Source organism: Equus caballus, chromosome 6, assembly GCF_041296265.1.
Source record: "Equus caballus isolate H_3958 breed thoroughbred chromosome 6, TB-T2T, whole genome shotgun sequence".
In the NCBI taxonomy this organism is placed as follows: Eukaryota; Metazoa; Chordata; class Mammalia; order Perissodactyla; family Equidae; genus Equus; species Equus caballus.
Genome location: NC_091689.1, coordinates 79,640,422 through 79,659,758, shown reverse-complemented (window position 1 = coordinate 79,659,758; position 19,337 = coordinate 79,640,422). Strand labels below are relative to the sequence as shown.

The 19,337-nt window shown below is 39.2% G+C and overlaps 1 protein-coding gene and 3 non-coding genes across 8 annotated transcripts; all 4 read left to right on the top strand.

Moving 5' to 3' along the window:
* KANSL2 (KAT8 regulatory NSL complex subunit 2) lies at nucleotides 1-17,403 on the top strand. Of its 5 annotated transcripts, none has more exons than XM_014740982.3 (10): nucleotides 1-211; nucleotides 755-1,013; nucleotides 2,055-2,233; nucleotides 2,753-2,867; nucleotides 5,892-6,055; nucleotides 6,269-6,435; nucleotides 7,462-7,558; nucleotides 11,418-11,569; nucleotides 15,786-15,905; nucleotides 16,632-17,403. In XM_014740982.3, the coding sequence occupies exons 1-10, from the start codon at nucleotides 91-93 to the stop codon at nucleotides 16,761-16,763; spliced, it is 1,506 nt and encodes a 501-aa protein (XP_014596468.2). In that variant the 5' UTR covers nucleotides 1-90; the 3' UTR covers nucleotides 16,764-17,403. The 5 variants fall into 5 exon arrangements, with proteins under 5 accessions (XP_014596468.2, XP_014596466.2, XP_070127416.1 ...); XM_014740980.3 differs by having other exon boundaries at nucleotides 84-211; nucleotides 11,418-11,671; XM_070271315.1 differs by having other exon boundaries at nucleotides 84-211; nucleotides 5,892-6,059; nucleotides 6,273-6,435.
* Nucleotides 7,647-7,781, top strand: LOC111774083 (small nucleolar RNA SNORA2/SNORA34 family). The gene has a single exon (XR_002808926.1). It is a non-coding gene; the product is annotated as a small nucleolar RNA SNORA2/SNORA34 family (small nucleolar RNA).
* Nucleotides 14,841-14,973, top strand: LOC111774084 (small nucleolar RNA SNORA2/SNORA34 family). Its single transcript, XR_002808927.1, has one exon. It is a non-coding gene; the product is annotated as a small nucleolar RNA SNORA2/SNORA34 family (small nucleolar RNA).
* MIR1291A (microRNA mir-1291a) lies at nucleotides 16,260-16,346 on the top strand. The gene has a single exon (NR_032850.1). It is a non-coding gene; the product is annotated as a microRNA mir-1291a (primary transcript).
* Nucleotides 17,404-19,337: the final 1,934 nt, after the last annotated feature.

Here is a 19,337-nt window from a genome sequence, read left to right as displayed (position 1 = left end):
TGCTGACAGACAGGTCCTCTCAGCCACCCGAGCCGCGCGTTTTCTCAGCGCCCCGCCCTCCCAGACGTGATAGGTACCTGGCCTCGGCCAATGGTGACACACCACTGTAGGCGCATTAGCCAATCAGCGGTTGGGAGCCCAGAAAGGAGCGGGGCCGCGTTAGAAGCGGCTGGCGCGGCTGGAGAGCTAGCTGCGCGGCGTGGAGGCAGAGGTAAGATGGCGTCGGTGCTTGCTTTTTCCTTTGCAGTTAAGCTGCTGCTTCGCTGCTTCTATCCGCTTGGAGCTGCTACTGTGCCTCAGTCTGCGTTGGGGTCGCTCTCCTCCCATAGTCTCCCAGGACCCACCTTCTCCGGGGCCCGGAGCCTTGGACAAAATGGCGCTTGCATGGGCCGCCGAGGACGGGCAGGGCCAGCCGAGAGCTTTGAGGCGGGCCGGGACAAAGGCGGCGTACAGGGAGGCGGAGGCGGAGGCGGGGCGGCGCAGCGGCCGCGCTGGGCTTCCCCCTGGTGTCGCGGCCGTGCGAATCCTTGAGTTACTTTCAGCGCGTTGGTGGTCGGGGTGGGGCGGGCATGGAGGGGAAGTTGAGGTGAGCGAATCCACTCGTGCCAGAGGGGACCTGGGCGGGAGGTGGGGGGAGCTACGGAGCGTGACTTCGGTCCGCCCTTTAGCGGCTACCCGCGCACTGCCCGGATATCGTGGAGCAGGAATTTTCGGGAAGGGTAAGGGCTTTTTGATCTTTTGTGTGACCCTCCAGGTTTTGGTATGAACAGGATTCGGATCCACGTCTTGCCGACCAATCGGGGGAGGATCACCCCAGTGCCCAGGTCTCAGGAGCCCCTGTCTTGTTCGTTCACTCATCGCCCATGCTCGCAACCTCGTCTGGAGGGCCAGGAGTTTTGCATTAAGCATATCCTTGAAGACAAGAATGCGCCCTTCAAGCAGTGTAGTTACATATCGACGAAGAATGGAAAAAGATGTCCCAGTGCTGCCCCAAAGCCTGAGAAGAAAGATGGGTATATATGCATAGATAGTTATGTCGTTTGTACTTTTAAAGTGAGAGGGGGATGTGATATGATGTGGGCTTGGGCAGAGCTGCCTGAGTTTTTAGGTGCTGTGCTTGTAAAAATTGGGGATATGGATATATCCTTGGAAAATGAAAAAAATCTTAAAACGGTGGAAAACTGCAAGGAGACTTCCAGGTGGGGCACTTAGTTCATCTCTTTGGATCTTTTATCTGTAAAATGAAGAGATATTCTAGGTTAGTCTTAACCCCTGGGAGTCCCTGGCTCTTTTGGCCGTTTCTGAACTTTGCAAAATTGTGTGTTATGTGTGTTTTTCTGGGAAAGGTTTCATAGCTGTCATCATATAAGCAAAGATATCCGTGCAGAAACATAACTTGGCTAGATAGATCTGCATATGTCTTTTGGTTTTAAAACTGTGTCCCACATCTGATTATATACAATGGATTGATATTGAAGTAAAATGTAGAGTTGCCTTCCAGAACCACTTTTGAAAGATGAAACTGGATTTCTTTGATTTGTGTGAGATGATGTCAGCATTTTTATAGTTGGAATGTTTTGTTTGATGGATAGAGCGTTAGATTATGCCACCTGTATTAACTTTAGCAATACCCAAATGAGTTGACAGTGGGCCAGTTAAATTACTCTGCCTCACTGGCCTTTTTTTTTTTTTTAAAGATTTTATTTTTTCCTTTTTCTCCCCAAAGCCCCCCCGGAACACAGTTGTGCATTTTCAGTTGTGGGTCTTTCTAGCTGTGGCATGTGGGGTGCCTCCTCAGCATGGCCTGACGAGCGATGCCGTGTCTGCGCCCAGGATTCGAACTGGTGAAACCCTGGGCCGCCGAAGCAGAGTGCGTGAACTTAACCACTGGGCCGCGGGCCGGCCCCCTCACTGGCCTTTTTAGTTTATAAATGAAGTTAATAGTCATTTTAATTTCCTAAAAATGATCTAAAGACCGGTGTCTATGAAAATCATCAAACTCTTGAAAGAGGGAACCTATCTGAGTATAAAACGTTAATATTTTGTCTCCTTAGGGTGTCGTTCTGTGCTGAACATGCCCGTAGGAATGCTCTGGCACTTCATGCTCAAGTGAAGAAGACCAATACAGGGCCTATGGGTGAAACACTCTTGTGCCAGCTGAGCTCATATGCTAAGACAGAGCTGGGGTCTCAGACTCCAGAAAGTAGTCGCAGTGAAGCCAGTCGAATTCTGGGTAAGGATCATTCTCTCTCCTAGAATGAAAAAGGAGGAAGAACATTAACCACTTATTTTGGTTTAGCACAGTGCCTTGAACTTACATGGCACTTGATAATACAATATTATTGCTAATTTGTTGGCAATTGGGTCAGAATTGCAGGATTGCTATGTTGTTCACCAGTTCTTTTCAGTTTGAAGTAGTGTGTGCTTAGGTTTACTTTCCTGAGTTTAGGACTGTTTTCTTCATTGCTGTTTTTATACTTATCATCTTTGCTAGGTAGGGTAACTAGGTAACTTCAGGAAACAATAATTTTGAGTTGCCCTTTTTGTCCTTTTGAGGGCATGGTTAACTCATTTATGTTATAAATAATCTTACCTGGGTTGTGTTTTTTTAAGCTGTTTTTATTTGCCAGTGCCTTTGAACTAAGTTTTTTTAAAATTAAGATTTGGGTCGATGTGTTAAGTAATCTAGTTTTGTGTGGTGGAGTTACAGAGGTGGGAAGTCTTAATGGCTGCTCTCCCTTCCTTGCCTCAGATGAAGACAGCTGGAGTGATGGGGAACAGGAACCCATCACTGTGGATCAGACATGGAGAGGTGATCCTGACAGTGAAGCTGATAGCATAGACAGTGATCAAGAAGATCCCCTAAAGTAAGTTGTAACTCCACATAAGGCTTTTAAGTATTTTATGTAGTTAGTATGTGGAATGTAGTACTGCATACCGTTAATAGATCAATAACTTGGGAGGATTGAAGATAGCTTAGCTGTTTGTGAGCAGTAACAGCTTCTGTATATTGAAGTGTCATGGTTCATCACCACCTTCAAGGCATGATTTGATTCTTTTTTAGAAGTCTTCTGATTTGGGAAAATTTTTGGACATCAGATTTTACACTTGAGCAACTAGGGGAGAAAATAGGAAATTTCTTGGATATAGGAGTTGGGAGGTGGGTTTAGAAATGCTTAGGTCAGTTTTTATGTGAATGGGTTCTTGGCTTAAACCTCAAGAATAGTAAAGTGATTGTATTTGAATAACTACTTTTTTGCAAAGATACATTTTATGGTTTTTTTTTTTTTTCAAGAAAAATAAAAAGATGTTCAAGAGTTTCCTTTGGTTTCATACCTAAGAGAAACTGATTTAGAAACCTAGAAGAGAGTAATGAGCCTAAGTGTATCTTACTGAGGTTCTGCTCTTGCCTTAACCCACAATCCCCTTAGGATTGTAGAAACATGAAAAATCTTGCCACTCCAAAGTCTCATATTTCTGTGTCTTATGGTTTGAGTTTAGTGGGTTGTTTTCTTTCTGACTTCTGTCTCTTGACACTTCCCACTGACAGTTAAGGTAGAAGTACTGTATATTGTGAGAGGCGTAATGACTTTCTAGACTTGACTGTTGGACTTAAATTCTCAGAATAGCATTTTCTTCATTATCTAGGATTCTGAGTTTATAAGAAGTCATTTAGGGTTACGTTTTCTGAGTAGAATGATTTCATCTGTTTCTATTGAGTATTCTCAGCGTGGTCAGGAAGCACTTGTTTGGAAAGTCTCGGACCAAGTAGTTTGAGAAGGAATGTTTGTTTTCCAGCTGGATTCTCTCACAGTAGTAACTTTATACCAAACATAGTCTTTTTTTGTCCCCACTGTGCTGCTAGAAATGCCAGACTTGCTGCTTTGAAGAGGTGTATGCTCTGTAGGGTCACAAAGACACTGTCTTTTGGTGTGGTAAACACTCAGCTTTAAAGGTGCAGAAACTTGTTTTTGTCATTAGTAACCCAGAGTGGATCAGTCTAGGGGACACATTCATGCTAATCTAACTTACGGGAGAGTGCTGTATAAACCAAAATACCAGTTAATTTTATGAGAAGCATAAATGTTAAAAGGAATACGTAATTGATGTCAATTTCTCCTAAAAGGAACATTCAAAGAGGAAACTAAAGACCCAGATATGTTCAACTATTAGGCATCTAAATATCAGACTTTCCTTAGTTCTCCCAGTGAGATTATCCAAAAAAATTATGGCTCGCTAAAATATATGCATTTTTAGGGATTTAAAATGGAGTTGTTAAGTGTCTGCTTATAATACTTAGTTTATTAATCTGATTACATACTGCTATCTTGTTATATTTAATACAAGTGTTTATTTAATGAAATTCTTTTAATTAAGAATTTTCATCTTTGGTGCCAGTGTTTTTGTTATCACTAGGACCACTTTTTGAATCGTTAACAATTTACAGCATATATCTTCACTTGTTTCAGGCAGGGTGCTTTTTGTATTGTTTATGATGATGTCATTAGAGATTTTATTCTAACAAGAATTACTATTGGCATAGTGTTTTCCCCCTTTGTAGGTATTTATGTGTGATTTCCCTCAAAGTAACCATTTACTTAATTGCCTTGTAAAAAGTAATCTTTAAAAGCTCATTTATAGCAGCATCCAGCACTGGTGAAGTTTTAGCTTAAGAGTAATTGTTAAATCTTTCTTTGTCTTTTTAAGTTTTATCATATGACCTCTACAAGCATCCAGAGCCTGTTTTGGTAAAGATCAATTCAACTTAGTGAGTCTTCTTCATTGTTATCAAAATAAAGAAAGTTGGGAGAATGCCCTTTAATAAGAGACACTATTTAATGGAGTATAAGGTGACTCTTTTTTGAACATGAATTCTAATAATAAAACCTTGACTTATATTTGTGCACATCAGGGCAAGGGGAGTTAATGCATGATTTTAATAACTAGCTGTGAATGTCTGGAGCATCTCTCTTTAAATAAATGACCCATTTGTCCCATAAACTAGGCATTCATATTAGTCAGGGCGCTCACACATACCCCTTCTCCCTTCTTATCCCCCAAATGATTTGTAGTAAATTCTGATTATAGTGGCTTCCCATTTATAAATTCTAGTCCTTAGACCATTGGTTAAATTCTCTTCTGACAGGATACAATAAAATTAATTTCATTTTAATAAACTTGATATTAGGTTAAGGCTTCAGTATTTTAGAGTTTCAGACATCTTAATGCAGATATCGCCATTTTCCTGAAAATGGAACGTAGTCACCTTGTTTGGACATTAGATATTTTTAAAACTTTCACATTTTTTGATAGTCTTAGATTTGTCGTTTCTGTAAATTGCTGGTTTTATTCTTTTTTTTTTTGGTGAGGAAGATTGGCCCTGAGCTAACATCTGTTGCCAATCTTCCTCTTTTTGTTTGAGCTAAACATCTGTGCCATTCTTCCTCTATATATGGGATGCCCCCACAGCATGGCTTAATGAGCAGTGAGTAGGTCCATAGCCGGGATCCAAACCTGTGAACCCTGGGCCACTGAAACGGTGTGCGAACTTAATCACTATGCTACTGGCCTGGCCCCTGTCTTTACTTCTTTTTAAACATAATGCAAATAACTAGGAAACGTAATGAAACATTTCCTCTTCGCCATTATTGTAAGATCATATATTAGTATCCATTCTTGGAGATTTTCTTTTTTGTTTTGTTTTTTAATAAGAAAATTTGAATACTAAAATGGCTGTGTGAAAATATTCCTGTTTAATAAGGTGATTATCTCAGCACTGATTACTTGTTAAATAACAAATTTAGGTCTAACCTCTACCTTTTTCTCCTTTTAAGCTTGGGTTTTATTATTGCGCTTTTTTTTTCTTTGCTGAATTCTCTATTTTATTCCAGACATGCTGGTGTCTATACAGCAGAAGAAGTGGCCCTGATTATGCGTGAAAAGCTAATTCGTTTGCAGTCTTTGTACATTGATCAGTTTAAACGACTTCAGCATCTGCTCAAAGAGAAGAAACGACGTTACTTACATAATCGCAAAGTGGAACATGAAGCTCTAGGCAAGTTTTATGCCAAGTCCAACAAGCTGTTGTGGGTTGAATTTGGTAGTAGTTAGACTTATTTCTGTCTTGGTGCCTTGAGTGGAGGAGAATTTGGTTTTGAAACTGGCTATCTTATGGCCACAGATTTCCCTATTTACTTCTTGTTAATTTGGAAAAGCATCCTTGACTGGTTGCTCAGTGAATAGCATCTTGACTGTTGTGACTCTCCAGGTAGTAGTCTTCTGACTGGCCCAGAGGGACTTTTGGCCAAAGAACGAGAGAACTTAAAGCGTCTAAAATGTCTTCGGAGGTATCGTCAGCGCTATGGAGTGGAAGCCTTACTACATAGGCAGCTGAAGGAACGCAGAATGCTGGCAACAGATGGTGCCGCCCAACAGGTAATTTGTGTGCATACCTCTAAGGTGTATACCTTTGCTTTATTTAGGAAGTTAGGGTACTCGTCAAAACACTGTTGCACAGTCTTAGCTCTGAAATCTGACTTACTGGACATGGGGTATGTTGAAAAGAGCACTTATCTGGAAGTCCAGGGACATGGGTTCTAGCCTCAGTTCCCTTCTGACTAGTTATTTGCCTGCACTGATAACTTCTCTGCGCTTCTGTTCTCATCTGCAAATTGAGGGATTACCAGAGATTTCTAAATTCTTTGGTTTGTTAATTTTTCCGTTCAGAAATGGACACAGGGTTGACCTAAGTTGCTTGGGAATCTGGTTTTAGAAGATGGGAAGAAAGGTAGACTAATAGGAGCAATGGATGTCAGAGGTAAGGTTGATAGGAAGCAGAGTTCAGTGATCGTTCTTAAGTTTGTTTCTCAAGTCTGACTTGAGAATACCATTTTTTATCTCTATTTGTTGAGGCTCCATGTAAGATTAAAATTTAAAAGAGTTCTCTTAAAAGATGAAGTGGTTTGAAAACCATTAGGCTATATCACACTTTTCTAATATAGAGAGGTGTATTTTTTTTTTCAGATTGTATTTTTCCTTTTTCTCCCCAAAGCCCCCTGGTACATAGTTGTGTATTTTTAGTTGTGGGTCCTTCTAGTTGTGGCACGTGGGACACTGCCTCAGCATGGCTTGATGAGCGGTGCAATGTCCGTGCCCAGGATCCGAACCGGTGAAACCCTGTGCCGCCGAAGTGGAGTGAGTGAAGTCAACAACTGGGCTGCGGGGCTGGCCCCCATGACAGGTGTATTTTGAGTTAGGGTTGACTCATTATTTGGACATGAGGTTTTAAATTATTTTTCCTTTGGCATAGTATTGGTGAATAAATTTGTTAAATGTTGAAGTTTCTGGTCTTTAAGGATATACCTTTCTTATGTATTGTAACTTGAGTATTCTCATAGATAAGTGGTTGTATATTCGTTTGTGGGTTTGTTTGTTTTGATTTATCTGTTTTCTCCATTTTAGGCCCATACCACTCGTTCCAGTCAGAGATGCTTGGCCTTTGTGGATGATGTTCGTTGTTCGAATCAGTCTCTTCCAATGACCAGACACTGCCTTACCCGTATCTTTTTACTCTGTTCAGTTTGCTAGCTAGACTGAAAGCTAGTGGGCTTCTCTGTGTTTGCTTCATCGAAGGTCTTTGTTTTCCTTTGGCCCTGAATCAAGGCCAGCAGTTTGCTGAAGCTGTTGGTTTCAAGCAGGAGCCTAAAGAAATGTCTTTCTATGGTCTGTTGACCATTTCAGAACTTGAAATGTAGTGGTCAATTCATTAGAAAGAAACATCTGAGTCATTGGTGATAGATGTGGGCTAATCTTTATTCGTAGTCGGTTTATACTGGGATTCCAAAATACAGAGATCCCTCATTTAACTTGTTCATTAGAATTGTAATACTGTTAAATCCAGTTAATAGCAATAAAATCACTGGGTTTTCCATCAAAAATAATGGGACGGTTCTAAACTGTGAGCTTCCTTCAAGTATTATCCTTTTGTGTGGTTAGGGCTCTAACTTGTAGTTGTTAGACCTAATTCAGATTGAAAACTTACTGTTTCCGAAAATGGATTGATTCCTCCCCAATTAATTTGCCTTTGAACCATTGTAGCATCTCTTAATTTTGCTATGGGACTACATTTACTATTGGGCTGCAAAACTTTTTGGGTTGTTTATTGGATTGTGAAAGTGCAGTTTTCTTACGGACATTGAAAACGTTAACTTTCACGGTAAAAACACTTGTTAAATATGATGATCCTCACTATATGAAAGGCATAAATCTTGCTGGATTTCATTTGCCTAGCAAGAGATGTAAAGTATTCGGAAAGTAAAATGTATTTTCTTTAATATGAAGAGGAGAACCTTTTCTTGGTGTTTTGAAAGGAAAACTGATTTTTTTCTATTCTATTTATTAAATATTTTACCAATTTATTAATTATTGCAATAAATATGTGATAAAGGATTACTGTCCTTAATATAGAAAATGCTTGTGCAAAGTAATTAAAAACTAAAGATAAATGCTCAAAATATAATTGGGCAAAAGCTGTCTGTGGAGAGATTAAAAATAGAAGGGACTGAGCCAGCCTTGATGGCCTAGTGGTTAAAGTTTGGCACTCACTGCTTTGGTTGCCTGGGTTTGGTTCCCTGGCACAGAACCACACCACTCACCTGTCAGTCGCTGTGCTGTGGTGGTGGATCACATAGAAGAACTAGAAGGACTTAGAACTAGAATACATGACTATGTACTGGGGCTTGGGGAGGGGAACGAAAAACTAGAAGTGGCTGATAGTTGAAAAGTTTATCTTCACTCCAAATAAATGAAATAGGAAATAAAACAAGGAAATTTTTTTAAGTCTATAAATTTGATACTTGTATACATATGATATTTAATGAGTGTGAATTTCAAAAGTTGGTGAGGGTATGGTGAAGTGGGCTCTTCTCAACACTGCCAGTGGGAATATAAAGTGATGCAAGCTTTTTAGAAAGCAGTTAGACTATATTCATATTCTTTGGTAATGTCACCTCTGGGAATTTATTTTACGGAGATAATCAAATGAAGATTAATATTTTTTAATGAAATTCCTCCAATTGGAGACAGCTTTAAAATTTTCAGAGAGGAATAGAAAAGAATTGTGATACAACATAATGTGGAATATGTTCAAGCATTAAACATTTAACAAAATTTACGGATGACATAGGAAGATGTTTGATGGTGACAAAAATAGGATATGGAATTCTGTGGAGTATGTTTTAACTACGTGGAACAAAATACTGGGAGAGAATGTAATAGAGCTGTGACTTTATGGATGGTGGAGTTATGAATGTCTCTTTTTCCTCTGCTTTATAGAACTTTTGAGGTTTTCTTCAGTGAGCTTGAATTACTTTATAAGGCAAAACCCCCAATTTATAGATATTAAAGACTATTTTAGACTTTTCTTATAGTACTATACTCAATATATGAGAATATTAATATTTTAAAAAGCGAAGTCGGAAATGAAATGTATTTGAAAAGAGAAAGGAAGTAGTTTTTCTTTTATGCTCTTTTCCTTTCCACTCCGTAGTTGCCTAAGTCACTTACCCTTCCTTAAGTCCTTATCCCAGAGAAAGATGCGACTGCCATTGGTGACCTGTTAACTCTTTACTCTGGTCTAATGGAGACAGCACTGGACTGAAAGTGAAGGACCCAGACGCTAGTTGTAGGTCAACCATTCCCTTCTCTTTGTCTCTTTTGTCCTCATTTGAAAGGAAAGGGGGTGGCAGAGGATGGGGGGGAGGGTTTTTCTAAGATATTGTGGTATTAAATTAATAAGAGACTTGTTGAAGTCCTTTGAATTCTATGAAAAAGTTTCTATTAAAACATTTAATGGATTAACACTTTAAATATTAATAACTTAAATATGTTTGGGCTTCTTACTCTTACGCTCGTTAGAGATTGTTTAGATTTTCTTAAGCACAGAGACTGCAAATCTGATTATTCCCATTAGATTCATGTTTGGTCATTTGGTCTTTCATTTTCATTCAATATGTATTTGTTTATTTTGTACTATTTACTGTTTTTAGAGTAGTGGTTCTCAAATGGGGGCCATTTTGTCCCGTTTGGCAATGTGTGGAGACATTTTTGCTTGTCTCATAACTGAGGGTGGAGGTGCTAACTGGCAGCTAGTGGGTAGAAGGCCGGAATGCTGCTAAACATCCTGACATGCATAGGACAGCCCATAATGTCAGTAGTGTCAAGGTTGTGAAACCCTGCCTTAGAGTTTAGCAGTTTCCAAGAATTGATTGGAAGAAATGGCTTTATTCAAGAAGTTTTATTTGGTTTAAAAATTATAATGTACATTATAGTTTTTAATTTTTAAAAATTACCTTAAAATTTTGGAGATAGAAAGTACCCATAATTCCATAATCCTGGGTCCAGTCAGTTTATAGAAAATTGTGCTTTCTGGTTTAAAAATAAGCCCAAATTTGAGATAGTAGTTGTCTATTAATCTAGGGAAAATAACCATGTAGTTAAGATTTCAAGAAATGGTAACACTCGAATAAAATGTATTTTGTAGAGTAACTTGAACTGAAATTTTGTTATTTTATCTAATCATGATTTCAATTTTGATTCATCCTGCAGAGCTTTGTCCACTTGGAAATATAGCCCTTGTCTGCTTCTACCCTTAACAGAAGTTGTTAGAGCTCCTGGAGCGTTCCTGGAGTATTTCCTTCCCTGGGCCCTTATAAGCAAAATTATCTCCTTCCTTTTCTCTTTGGGATCCTAACAGAACTCCTCTGCACTAACACCACCTCCCCCTAAAAAACGGGAGGAGGAATGGAGATTTATTTTTATTTTCTGTCAGAATGTGATACCTAGTTACTATTATTAGAGCTTCTATTTTCCCCAGTCCCCTGCTACCTTAAACAAATTTATTATGTAAACAGTTTAGAAACAAGGTTCAAAAAGTTTTTGCTAACTTTTTACCAGTCTGCTTAAGAGAATAGAAACAAGATTGTATGTCTTGCCTCTTGGAGGAGAAGGGTTGGTAGGGGGCTCCTGCAAGCTTTTTGCATTTGCGGTGACATGTTTCTTCTGAATAGGTGTAGATTCCTAGGATTGTTAATTGCTGTTTACTTAGTGCTGTGTTTTCAAATATTTTGTGTTTGACCCTCATAAGGGAGAACAAGTTAGCGTCTCTATTTTAAATAGCTAGGATTCTGAAACAGGTTGGGGACTAGTTTTAAGTTTCTGATAGAGGTACGATTAGATGCTAGTGAATTTAGACCTTATTTTGAGAAATAACTTTAAAAATTGCTCACTGCATTTGGTTCTGCATCAAATGTAACCAATTACCTCGTGTAGTCCAGACTTTGAGTTTTACGTGGCAGACAACTCTTCTCTTTTGTACCTCCGATAGATCCATTTTATTTCCCTTGACCGTTTTTCTACAGATATTTGTCAGGACACGAATCAGGTTCTCTTCAAATGCTGCCAGGGGTCTGAAGAGGTACCCTGCAACAAACCGGTTCCTGTAAGCCTCTCTGAGGATCCCTGCTGCCCACTGCATTTCCAGTTGCCTCCTCAGATGTATAAGCCCGAGCAGGTACTGTCTGTGCCAGACGATCTGGAAGCCGGCCCCATGGATCTGTACTTGAGTGCTGCTGAGCTTCAGCCCACTGAGAGTTTACCTCTGGAGTTCAGTGATGTAAGTTAGAGAAGCTCTGCTCTGGTTGGCCCTTGAGGCAAGGCCTTATTTATTAATGGTAAGAATAGGTTAGTTTTGTGGTCAGGAGAGTTGATAAAAGTTTTTGAAATGATATATGTACGGTTATATTTCTATGTTAACATGTTGACTTAGAGACAGTTTAAATTTGCAGAAGTTTTTCTTTTTCTGTGGGAATAAGGGAAATTGTAAACTAAGAGAAATTGGAAAGTCAAGATTATGGTTGCATTTTGTGTAGCCAGGAAATGTGGTACCATCCGCAAGGTGAGTGATTCGCTAGAATCTTAATAATACAAACAAATTCTGATATCTGTTCTTGACAGTGTAAACTTGTGCTTTGACCCTGTAGTAAGGGTTTTCATTTTCAGATTAATGAGTCTCCTAAGAAACGACTCTAAACTTAACTCTGGCTGTGTTTCACTTTTGATATGTTATTATGGAGTCTCTTGTGAACAGACTAGAACAACAGTGATCTCCCTAAGTATTTACTTTACCACCTTTTAAGTATGTACACTACCTTTTTCAGCTTGTTCCTTGATTGGTCCCAGCCCATAAACTCATCTCTGATTTCATTTGTTTTCCTAATTAGCACTACCCTACTATTTGACTGTAGGGATCAATTGACATTCCATCTGTCTTGGCACTTTGCTTAATCTTTAACCTTCTGGATGAGGGTCTTCATTATTTATTCTGAAGATAAATCTTCTGAATTTCATAATAAAAGTGTCTTGTATATAACTATGACATGTTTGAAGTGACAAATCTAAATGGAAAATTCAGTATAGGTTGCAAGATTGTTTGCTAAGGGTAGAAGCAAGGCTTGGGTGGCCTCAGGAATATTGCTCATTAAAAAAGATATATCCAGACAGAGTTATAGCTGAAAAAGTGGCATTAAGAATAAACTGATTTCGGGGCCAGCCCAGTGGCGCAGCGGTTAATTGCGCATATTCCGCTTTGGCGGCCTGGGGTTCGCTGGTTCGTATCCCGGGTATGGACATGGCACTGCTTGGCAAACCATGCTATGGTAGGCATCCCACTTATAAAGTAGAGGAAGATGGGCTTGGATGTTAGCTCAGGGCCAGTCTTCCTCAGCAAAATGAGGAGGATTGGCAGCAGTTAGCTCAGCGCTAATCTTCCTCCAAAAAAAGAATAAACTGATTCCAATTTTTTTTTTGTATTCTCTCCACTTTTTTCTTTTGGTTATATACTGTCTATAGTCTTATTAAACTTTTGATTTTCATTTCTTCATTATAATAAAATTAGAATTTTTATTGTAATCTTGATTATATTTGCTTTTTAAAAAGTTTCTTTCACACAGATTGTAGAATATGAGAACTAGACAGGGACCTTCGAGATTATATACTCCAGTGCTTTCCCAAACTTTTCCAATGTGATTTTGTTGAAGAGAATAAATGAATAGATAGTCCTGGAATGATAAAGACAGATTTTTGTCCACTTCCCTTTATTTTACATGTGAAGAAACCCCAGAAAAGTGCTATTTTTTTAACTTAGTTAATGCTTAGAGCCACTGCATAGGATCTAAAAAATAACCTCTAAGCACTACATAGCCAAACTTTCTTCAGATTTTAATGTATATATATACAGAAACTAGCATGTGTGTTTTATGTAGATGTACTAGGTTACTAACTTTTATTTTGTCTGTTAATTTCTAGAAGCATTTCTCTTGCTCTTTAGAGATAACACAAAATATTAGATATTATAAGATGTGGTCGTAGGTGAAAACTGACATTTAAGGAATCTTAATTAAAAAATATTTAAAAATATATTTTCAAATCTGTTAATCCTTATTTGTGGCATGAATGTATGAGAAGGAACCTTATTTTTGAGGATCCAGTGGGTTTTTAAGATGGACCTTTGTTGTTAGAGGTTTAAAAATGATGAACAATCAGATGTTAGTACTTGATCATCTATTATGTTCATATTAATGTACTTTTGATAAACCACATTGGTTATTAAAAAGTATAGTTTTATTCTTAATCTTTGGAGGTAAAAATTCTCCAGAAAATGTTGAAAGAAAATCCAGTTTTAGAAAGTTTTTGTCTTCCCACAAATTCTGGATATATTTATTATTGGGAAATTTTGTTGGGAAAAAATCATTTCTTAATTATATGAGTTTCACCAAGCAGTCTTAACTTGTTACTTATGTTCTGCCTTAGATATCATTTCTTGTTAAGTTCTGGTAACTTATGGGAGCACCAGGTATCTGATATTAGTATGGGTAAAAATTCAGCCTTTCATTCTGGATATTACACTTGCCTGTTTTCTGTGCTTTGATCCAAGGATGTTTTGGCAAGGAACAATGTAGTACCTTAATCCTGTTACTTTGACTTTGCTTGCTTTTTGTGTGTGTGTGGTTTTTGAGCTTTCTTTTTGAGATCAGAACAAAATGTGGATTCTGTCTTTGTGTTCTCATGCTTATGTCTTTAAATATGCTTGTTATGATAGGCATTTCTGCTGATCCTTTTTTCCTTTCTTATTTTAGGTTCCTTTTCTCAATTTTAATTCCTGTAACAGACAACACTGAATATGTGTGAAAAGCCTTTTCAGTCTCTATTTTCCTTTAAAAACATTTCTATACCATTGTTATCTTGAGACTTGGAAAGCTTTTGCCTCACTACTTAAATGGGTTCTTCTAAATTTCAAGTTAATTGCTTGTATAATTAATAGTTGTGCATAGTAAAAGAATTGGAGAAAGCAGTTCATAGTCTTAATCATGTGAGAACTCTAGTTTCTGTGGATAGTACAGAAGTTTCTACCACATATGAAATGGACTATAGGTAGCTGACTATCCTATGTTTCTGCCTAAATAGAGCAGCTTTAAATCCAGTATGTTCTTTAACTATATTCTTTTCTTTACCTTAATTATTGTGAAGATGTGATTCTCCTTTTTGGTGATTAACACCAAAGAAAGGTAAAGCGTTTCACACTCTTAGACTTATTTAAAAGCATAGAACTAAGCTTCTCCTGAAGCTCAACTGCTGGAAACATGGAGCCTCTGTAAAGTGTATCGGGCATAGGGGAGTACAAACCCTTGGGTATTTTTCACTCTTGGGAAGGAGAGTTTAGCAGTAGACTCTTAGAAAGTGATGCCCTGAAAGTCATTTTGACACATTGAGCTCTTGCAATGCTTTGGGCCCTGAATCAAGACCAGTGGTTTGCTGTAGCTGTTGGTTTCAAACAGGAGCCAAGAGCAATGTCTTCCTGTGGTCTGTTGGCCATTCAGTACCCCAGTGGAATGGCCAGTTCAATTGGAAGAAACATAGACTGTAGAATATAATGTCTTTTTTTAAGAGAGCAATTGGACTATGTTAGGTTTAAGAACCCAAAATAGTATTTCTTAGCCATTCAGAGGGACTTTGAATTTTTTGTCCTTTATCTCCTTTTTTCCTCTGTCTCTCTTGCTCACTGGCTTGCTTTGTGGCTGTTAGGACGTTAATCAAGCAGTCTCATATTGTCCAGTCTTTTAAGGCAATATTTCATTTTAATTTGTAATTATACTGATTGTCCATATTAGATTTACCACTGATGAACTTAGATGTTCACTACAGTTAGTCTTAGAGGGAATATGCTTTTAATAAATATTTCTTTATTATGGTAAAATATTTGTAATAATATTTATCATTATAACCATTTTTAAATGTACAATTCAGTGATGTTAAGTATATTCATAATATCATGCGACCATTATCATTCTGTTTCTAGAACTTTTCCGTCAGCCCAAAAAGAGACTCTAGACTCTGTACCAATTAAACTATAACTCTCACTTCCCCTCTCCCCCCAGCCCCTGGTGGCTACTATTAGTACTTTCTGTCTCTAAGTTTTCCTACTTAAAAAATATACTTTTTTAAGCTGCTATAGTGGTCTGTGCTTTATACTCAGCAGCAAGAAAAAATTCTTGGTGCTTTTGGATCGTATCCCATTTGTTGGACATTCTAAAAAAATCTCATTTTGATTAAAAGTAGGCAAGGGATGAGGGAAGTATGGGAGAATTGCTTTGAGGTTTGCTGAAAAATATGCCAGTTTTAGCTTATTGTTCCCTTGGTATTGCTGATAGGCTTTTTCTTTCTTTTCCTAGGACTTGGATGTTGTGGGTGACGGTATGCAGTGCCCTCCTTCACCCTTACTTTTTGATCCGTCACTAACCCTTGAAGATCATTCAGTCAAAGAAATTGCTGAAGGCCCAGTGGATATTTTGGCAAGTGAAGAACAACCCCAGCCAGGCTTCCCTCATGTAGTGACCCAGCCAGGCAGAGTATTCCCTGTTGGTTCTGGCTAGCATGTACTCCCAGGGAGTGGGATTGTCATCACAATTAGACTGTAAAGGTGCCTCCAGGTGGCACTTCTCCTGGTGGACCCTTAGAGAGAACACCCTAATGGCCCTGGTTCACATATATCTCAGAGAGCAGGACACAAATTTGTTTAGTTAACTAGAAAATGTTGAGATGAGGAATCTAGGTAAATTGTTCCTTAAAAAAGGGTGAGTTCAGCACTTGTTTCCATCATAGAGTAAGGACAAGTTATATGATTTGGCTTCTTTTCTGAGACTTGGGGTGGGATACCGGTGGCCCTGACTGAAGACCAGCAGTTATGCTATAGCTGTTGGTTTCGAGCAGAGGCCCAAAGGACTGTCTTCCCATGATCTGTTGGCTGTTCTGGAACCTCAGCAGAGAGTGGCTATTTCATTTGGAAGAAACATCCCACAGCTCTCCCTCCTGTTGGGAGTGCCTCAGGAATGCTGCAAGCAGTAACTTCTGACTCCAAGGGTCAGGGATAGTTAAGTATGGGGATGAGCAGCGACCCAGCATTATTTTATGTCTGTTGTCTTGTTCTTACTGCTCCTGTACATGGGCATTGATAAGTCAGATTCATGCTTCAGCCCACAGTGAGTGGATTTGTAACCTAAGTGACTTTGTTTTAACAGGGCCAGATGCAGATGGCTGGAGATGGGTGCAGATCGCAGGGATCTCGAAATTCTGAGAAAGCCTCTGTATCGCTGCCTCAGAGTGGAGTGGCTGCTGCAGATGGGAAGCCAGAACCCACTTCTATCAGTTGATAGTTTGTTTTGGGAACCATTTGACTTTGGAGGATTTGAATTTCCCATTCTTTAAACCAGTATTTGTGACTATCTCTCACTAAAGGACAACCCAGACTACCTTGTTTTTCCCCTGGGTTATTGTGTGCTATAGTCAAACAAACCAAATACTGGGGGAAGGGACCGATAGTGTCTAAAAGTTGTGGGTGTCTTCCCATGCTGGGCAGGGAAGCTCTAGAGAGAGAGGTGATTCCTGTCAGAGCTGCTGGGATTGGGAGTATTTGGGACTGTGCCTAAGGGGAGAGACATCTTTGTAATGGGATTTCCTAGGTCTTGGAACAAATCCGCATAGGTGTTTAGCTGGGAGCTGTGTACCCTTGGGATATTGATGGTCTCAATATCCAGTTATCTCTATCTGACAGTCTGCAGTTTAGCCTTTTCTCGCCTCTCACCTAATTGGTTAATCTGAACCTCTCCCCCCAATGAACTCTGACCTATAACCTCTAAGAAAATAGCCCACAGGACTGGGCCCTCCTTAACCATCCGTCTTGCTTCTAACTTATGTAAATATCTGTAGTGGCTATCTTATGTAATATTAAAATAAAAAATTATTGTATATAGTTTCTATTAAATGTTAAAATGTTATGAAAATGTAAAACAATCACTTGAATGCATGTTTTGTTTGTGTTTGAGAGTATATATCTATTTTTTTGGGTCCTCAGGAAGCTATCTCTGATGGGAAAGGGAAAACAGGACAGATACACTTCCATTCCAAGGAGTAAATACATTTTCAGTCACCTATTTTGGTTTTGGATTAGAAGATAAGATAAAAACCTATAAGAAGTAAATGGAAAAGGGTGGGACTTCCTTATTAAAGCCTACCAGTTCCAAATATCTTCTTTCTACCTTCCTCTCTGTGCCCCCTACTCCTACTCCCATTTCTTTCTTACTGTTAATGCCTGATTATCATCTCAAAATTCTCAAGTGCTAGCAATATATATATATATATATGTAAAACGTCCAGAGAAATTGGGCCTGATGCTGGATCACAGAGATAGGCATAAGTTGTCCAGATCATTTTGATGCTGATTCTAAGGGTAGGGTTAAGATAGAGGTTCAGTTAAATTAAATTACCTATGATAGAAGTTATCTATTGGTATAATGCATTTTGACAAGGAAGTCAAAAGGTTACCTTCTATAAGAACTGAACTGAGGAACAGGGAAGGGTTTATACAGTTAACACCATCATCTTGGCTTTAGTTTACATGTGGTCAGAAGTAACTCAGAAGGCCCATCAGGTGAACTCCTGAGATCACTTTTAACAAGGCTTTCAGTATACTCTTTTTCAGTTTGTGGTATCCATTCCTTTCTTGTCTAATGCTTGTTAGACTTTGTCCACAAAGACAAACATTACTTCTTATGCAGCTGTAAACAAGAACATACCTGCTCCTGGAACAGGATTAGAGATTAGAATATCCTCTTCCCATTGTTTTAAGTAATCTACAAACCACTAGCATTGTCCACATCACCAGGGTGATTGTTCTGTAAATTAACAGGCCTATGAGCGCTTGTCTTTGGAGGGGGGAGTGGAAGCCAAGGATTCTGCATTCTTAGCACCCAGAAATTCTGATAGTCCTTCAAGGTGGCAAATCCAGCAATGGTGAGTTTTGAGAAGGCCATGTATAGCTACCACTCTTCTCTAAGGTCTTGGCTTCTGTTAGGCACAGGCAAACATGAGGATTTGGTAGGAAGAGTCTTGGGCTGCACCATATCTCCAAGAAAGTCTGGTTGATGGAGTCCCTAAGCAGAGGTTCCCTGATAGAGTTGAAATGACCCAGTACCCCTGTTGTGGTCAGTCATTGGTAGCAGCCTGAGGGAAATGTGACACCTTGGTAGATCCAAAGGTGAGGAATTTGGAGGCTATGAGTTAAGAGTTTGTGGTTAATTCTCTTGAAAGGAGATCTGGGTGGCATACCTGCATGGCCACTAGGGTCAACTGTGTTGCTGCAGTTTGTCTTGGGGCCACAGCTTGTACTCATCTTCCAATAAACATTCTGAGTTCCCTTCATCCTTTGTTATCACGTTGGTATGTCTTGGTAGCTTACCTGGTAGTGTGAACCTAAGTCATTCCTGAGGGATCTTGAGCCTTTGGTAATCATGCCCTTCTCAGGCCAGGGTTGCTGGACATGTTCAGTTACAGTCGGGCAATGGAGTACCAAGATGCACCTGTGGTAGAATAGTCATTTCCTAAAATGAGTAGTCCATATCCTGCATTCCTGGGTCCTGTGAACATGTTTCCTGGGCAAAAAGAACTGTGTAGATGTGGTTAAGGGCTTTGAGATGGGAAGAGTATCTTGGATTGCTGAGGTGGGCCCAGTGTAACCACATGAGTCCTTAAAAGTAGAGAGCCTTACCTGCTGTGATCAGAGAAACAACACTTTAGAAAGATTCAGTGTTGGTTCTGAGATGTGGGGGACTGTGTACAGGAGTCGTTGAGGTCTCCAGTTGCTGAGTGCAGTCCCCAACTGACAGCCAGCAAAGAATTAGACCTCAGTCTTGTGTTGCATGAGACTGAACTTTGCCAACACCTGAATG

Coding starts and splice junctions, on each gene's coding strand:
- KANSL2 (XM_014740980.3), top strand. CDS start 91: ATGGTGACACACCACTGTAGGCGCATTAGCCAATCAGCGGTTGGGAGC. Junction 6,436..7,461: donor CAGATGGTGCCGCCCAACAG/GTAATTTGTGTG, acceptor TCTCCATTTTAG/GCCCATACCACTCGTTCCAG. Junction 15,906..16,631: donor AAGGCCCAGTGGATATTTTG/GCAAGTGAAGAA, acceptor TTGTTTTAACAG/GGCCAGATGCAGATGGCTGG.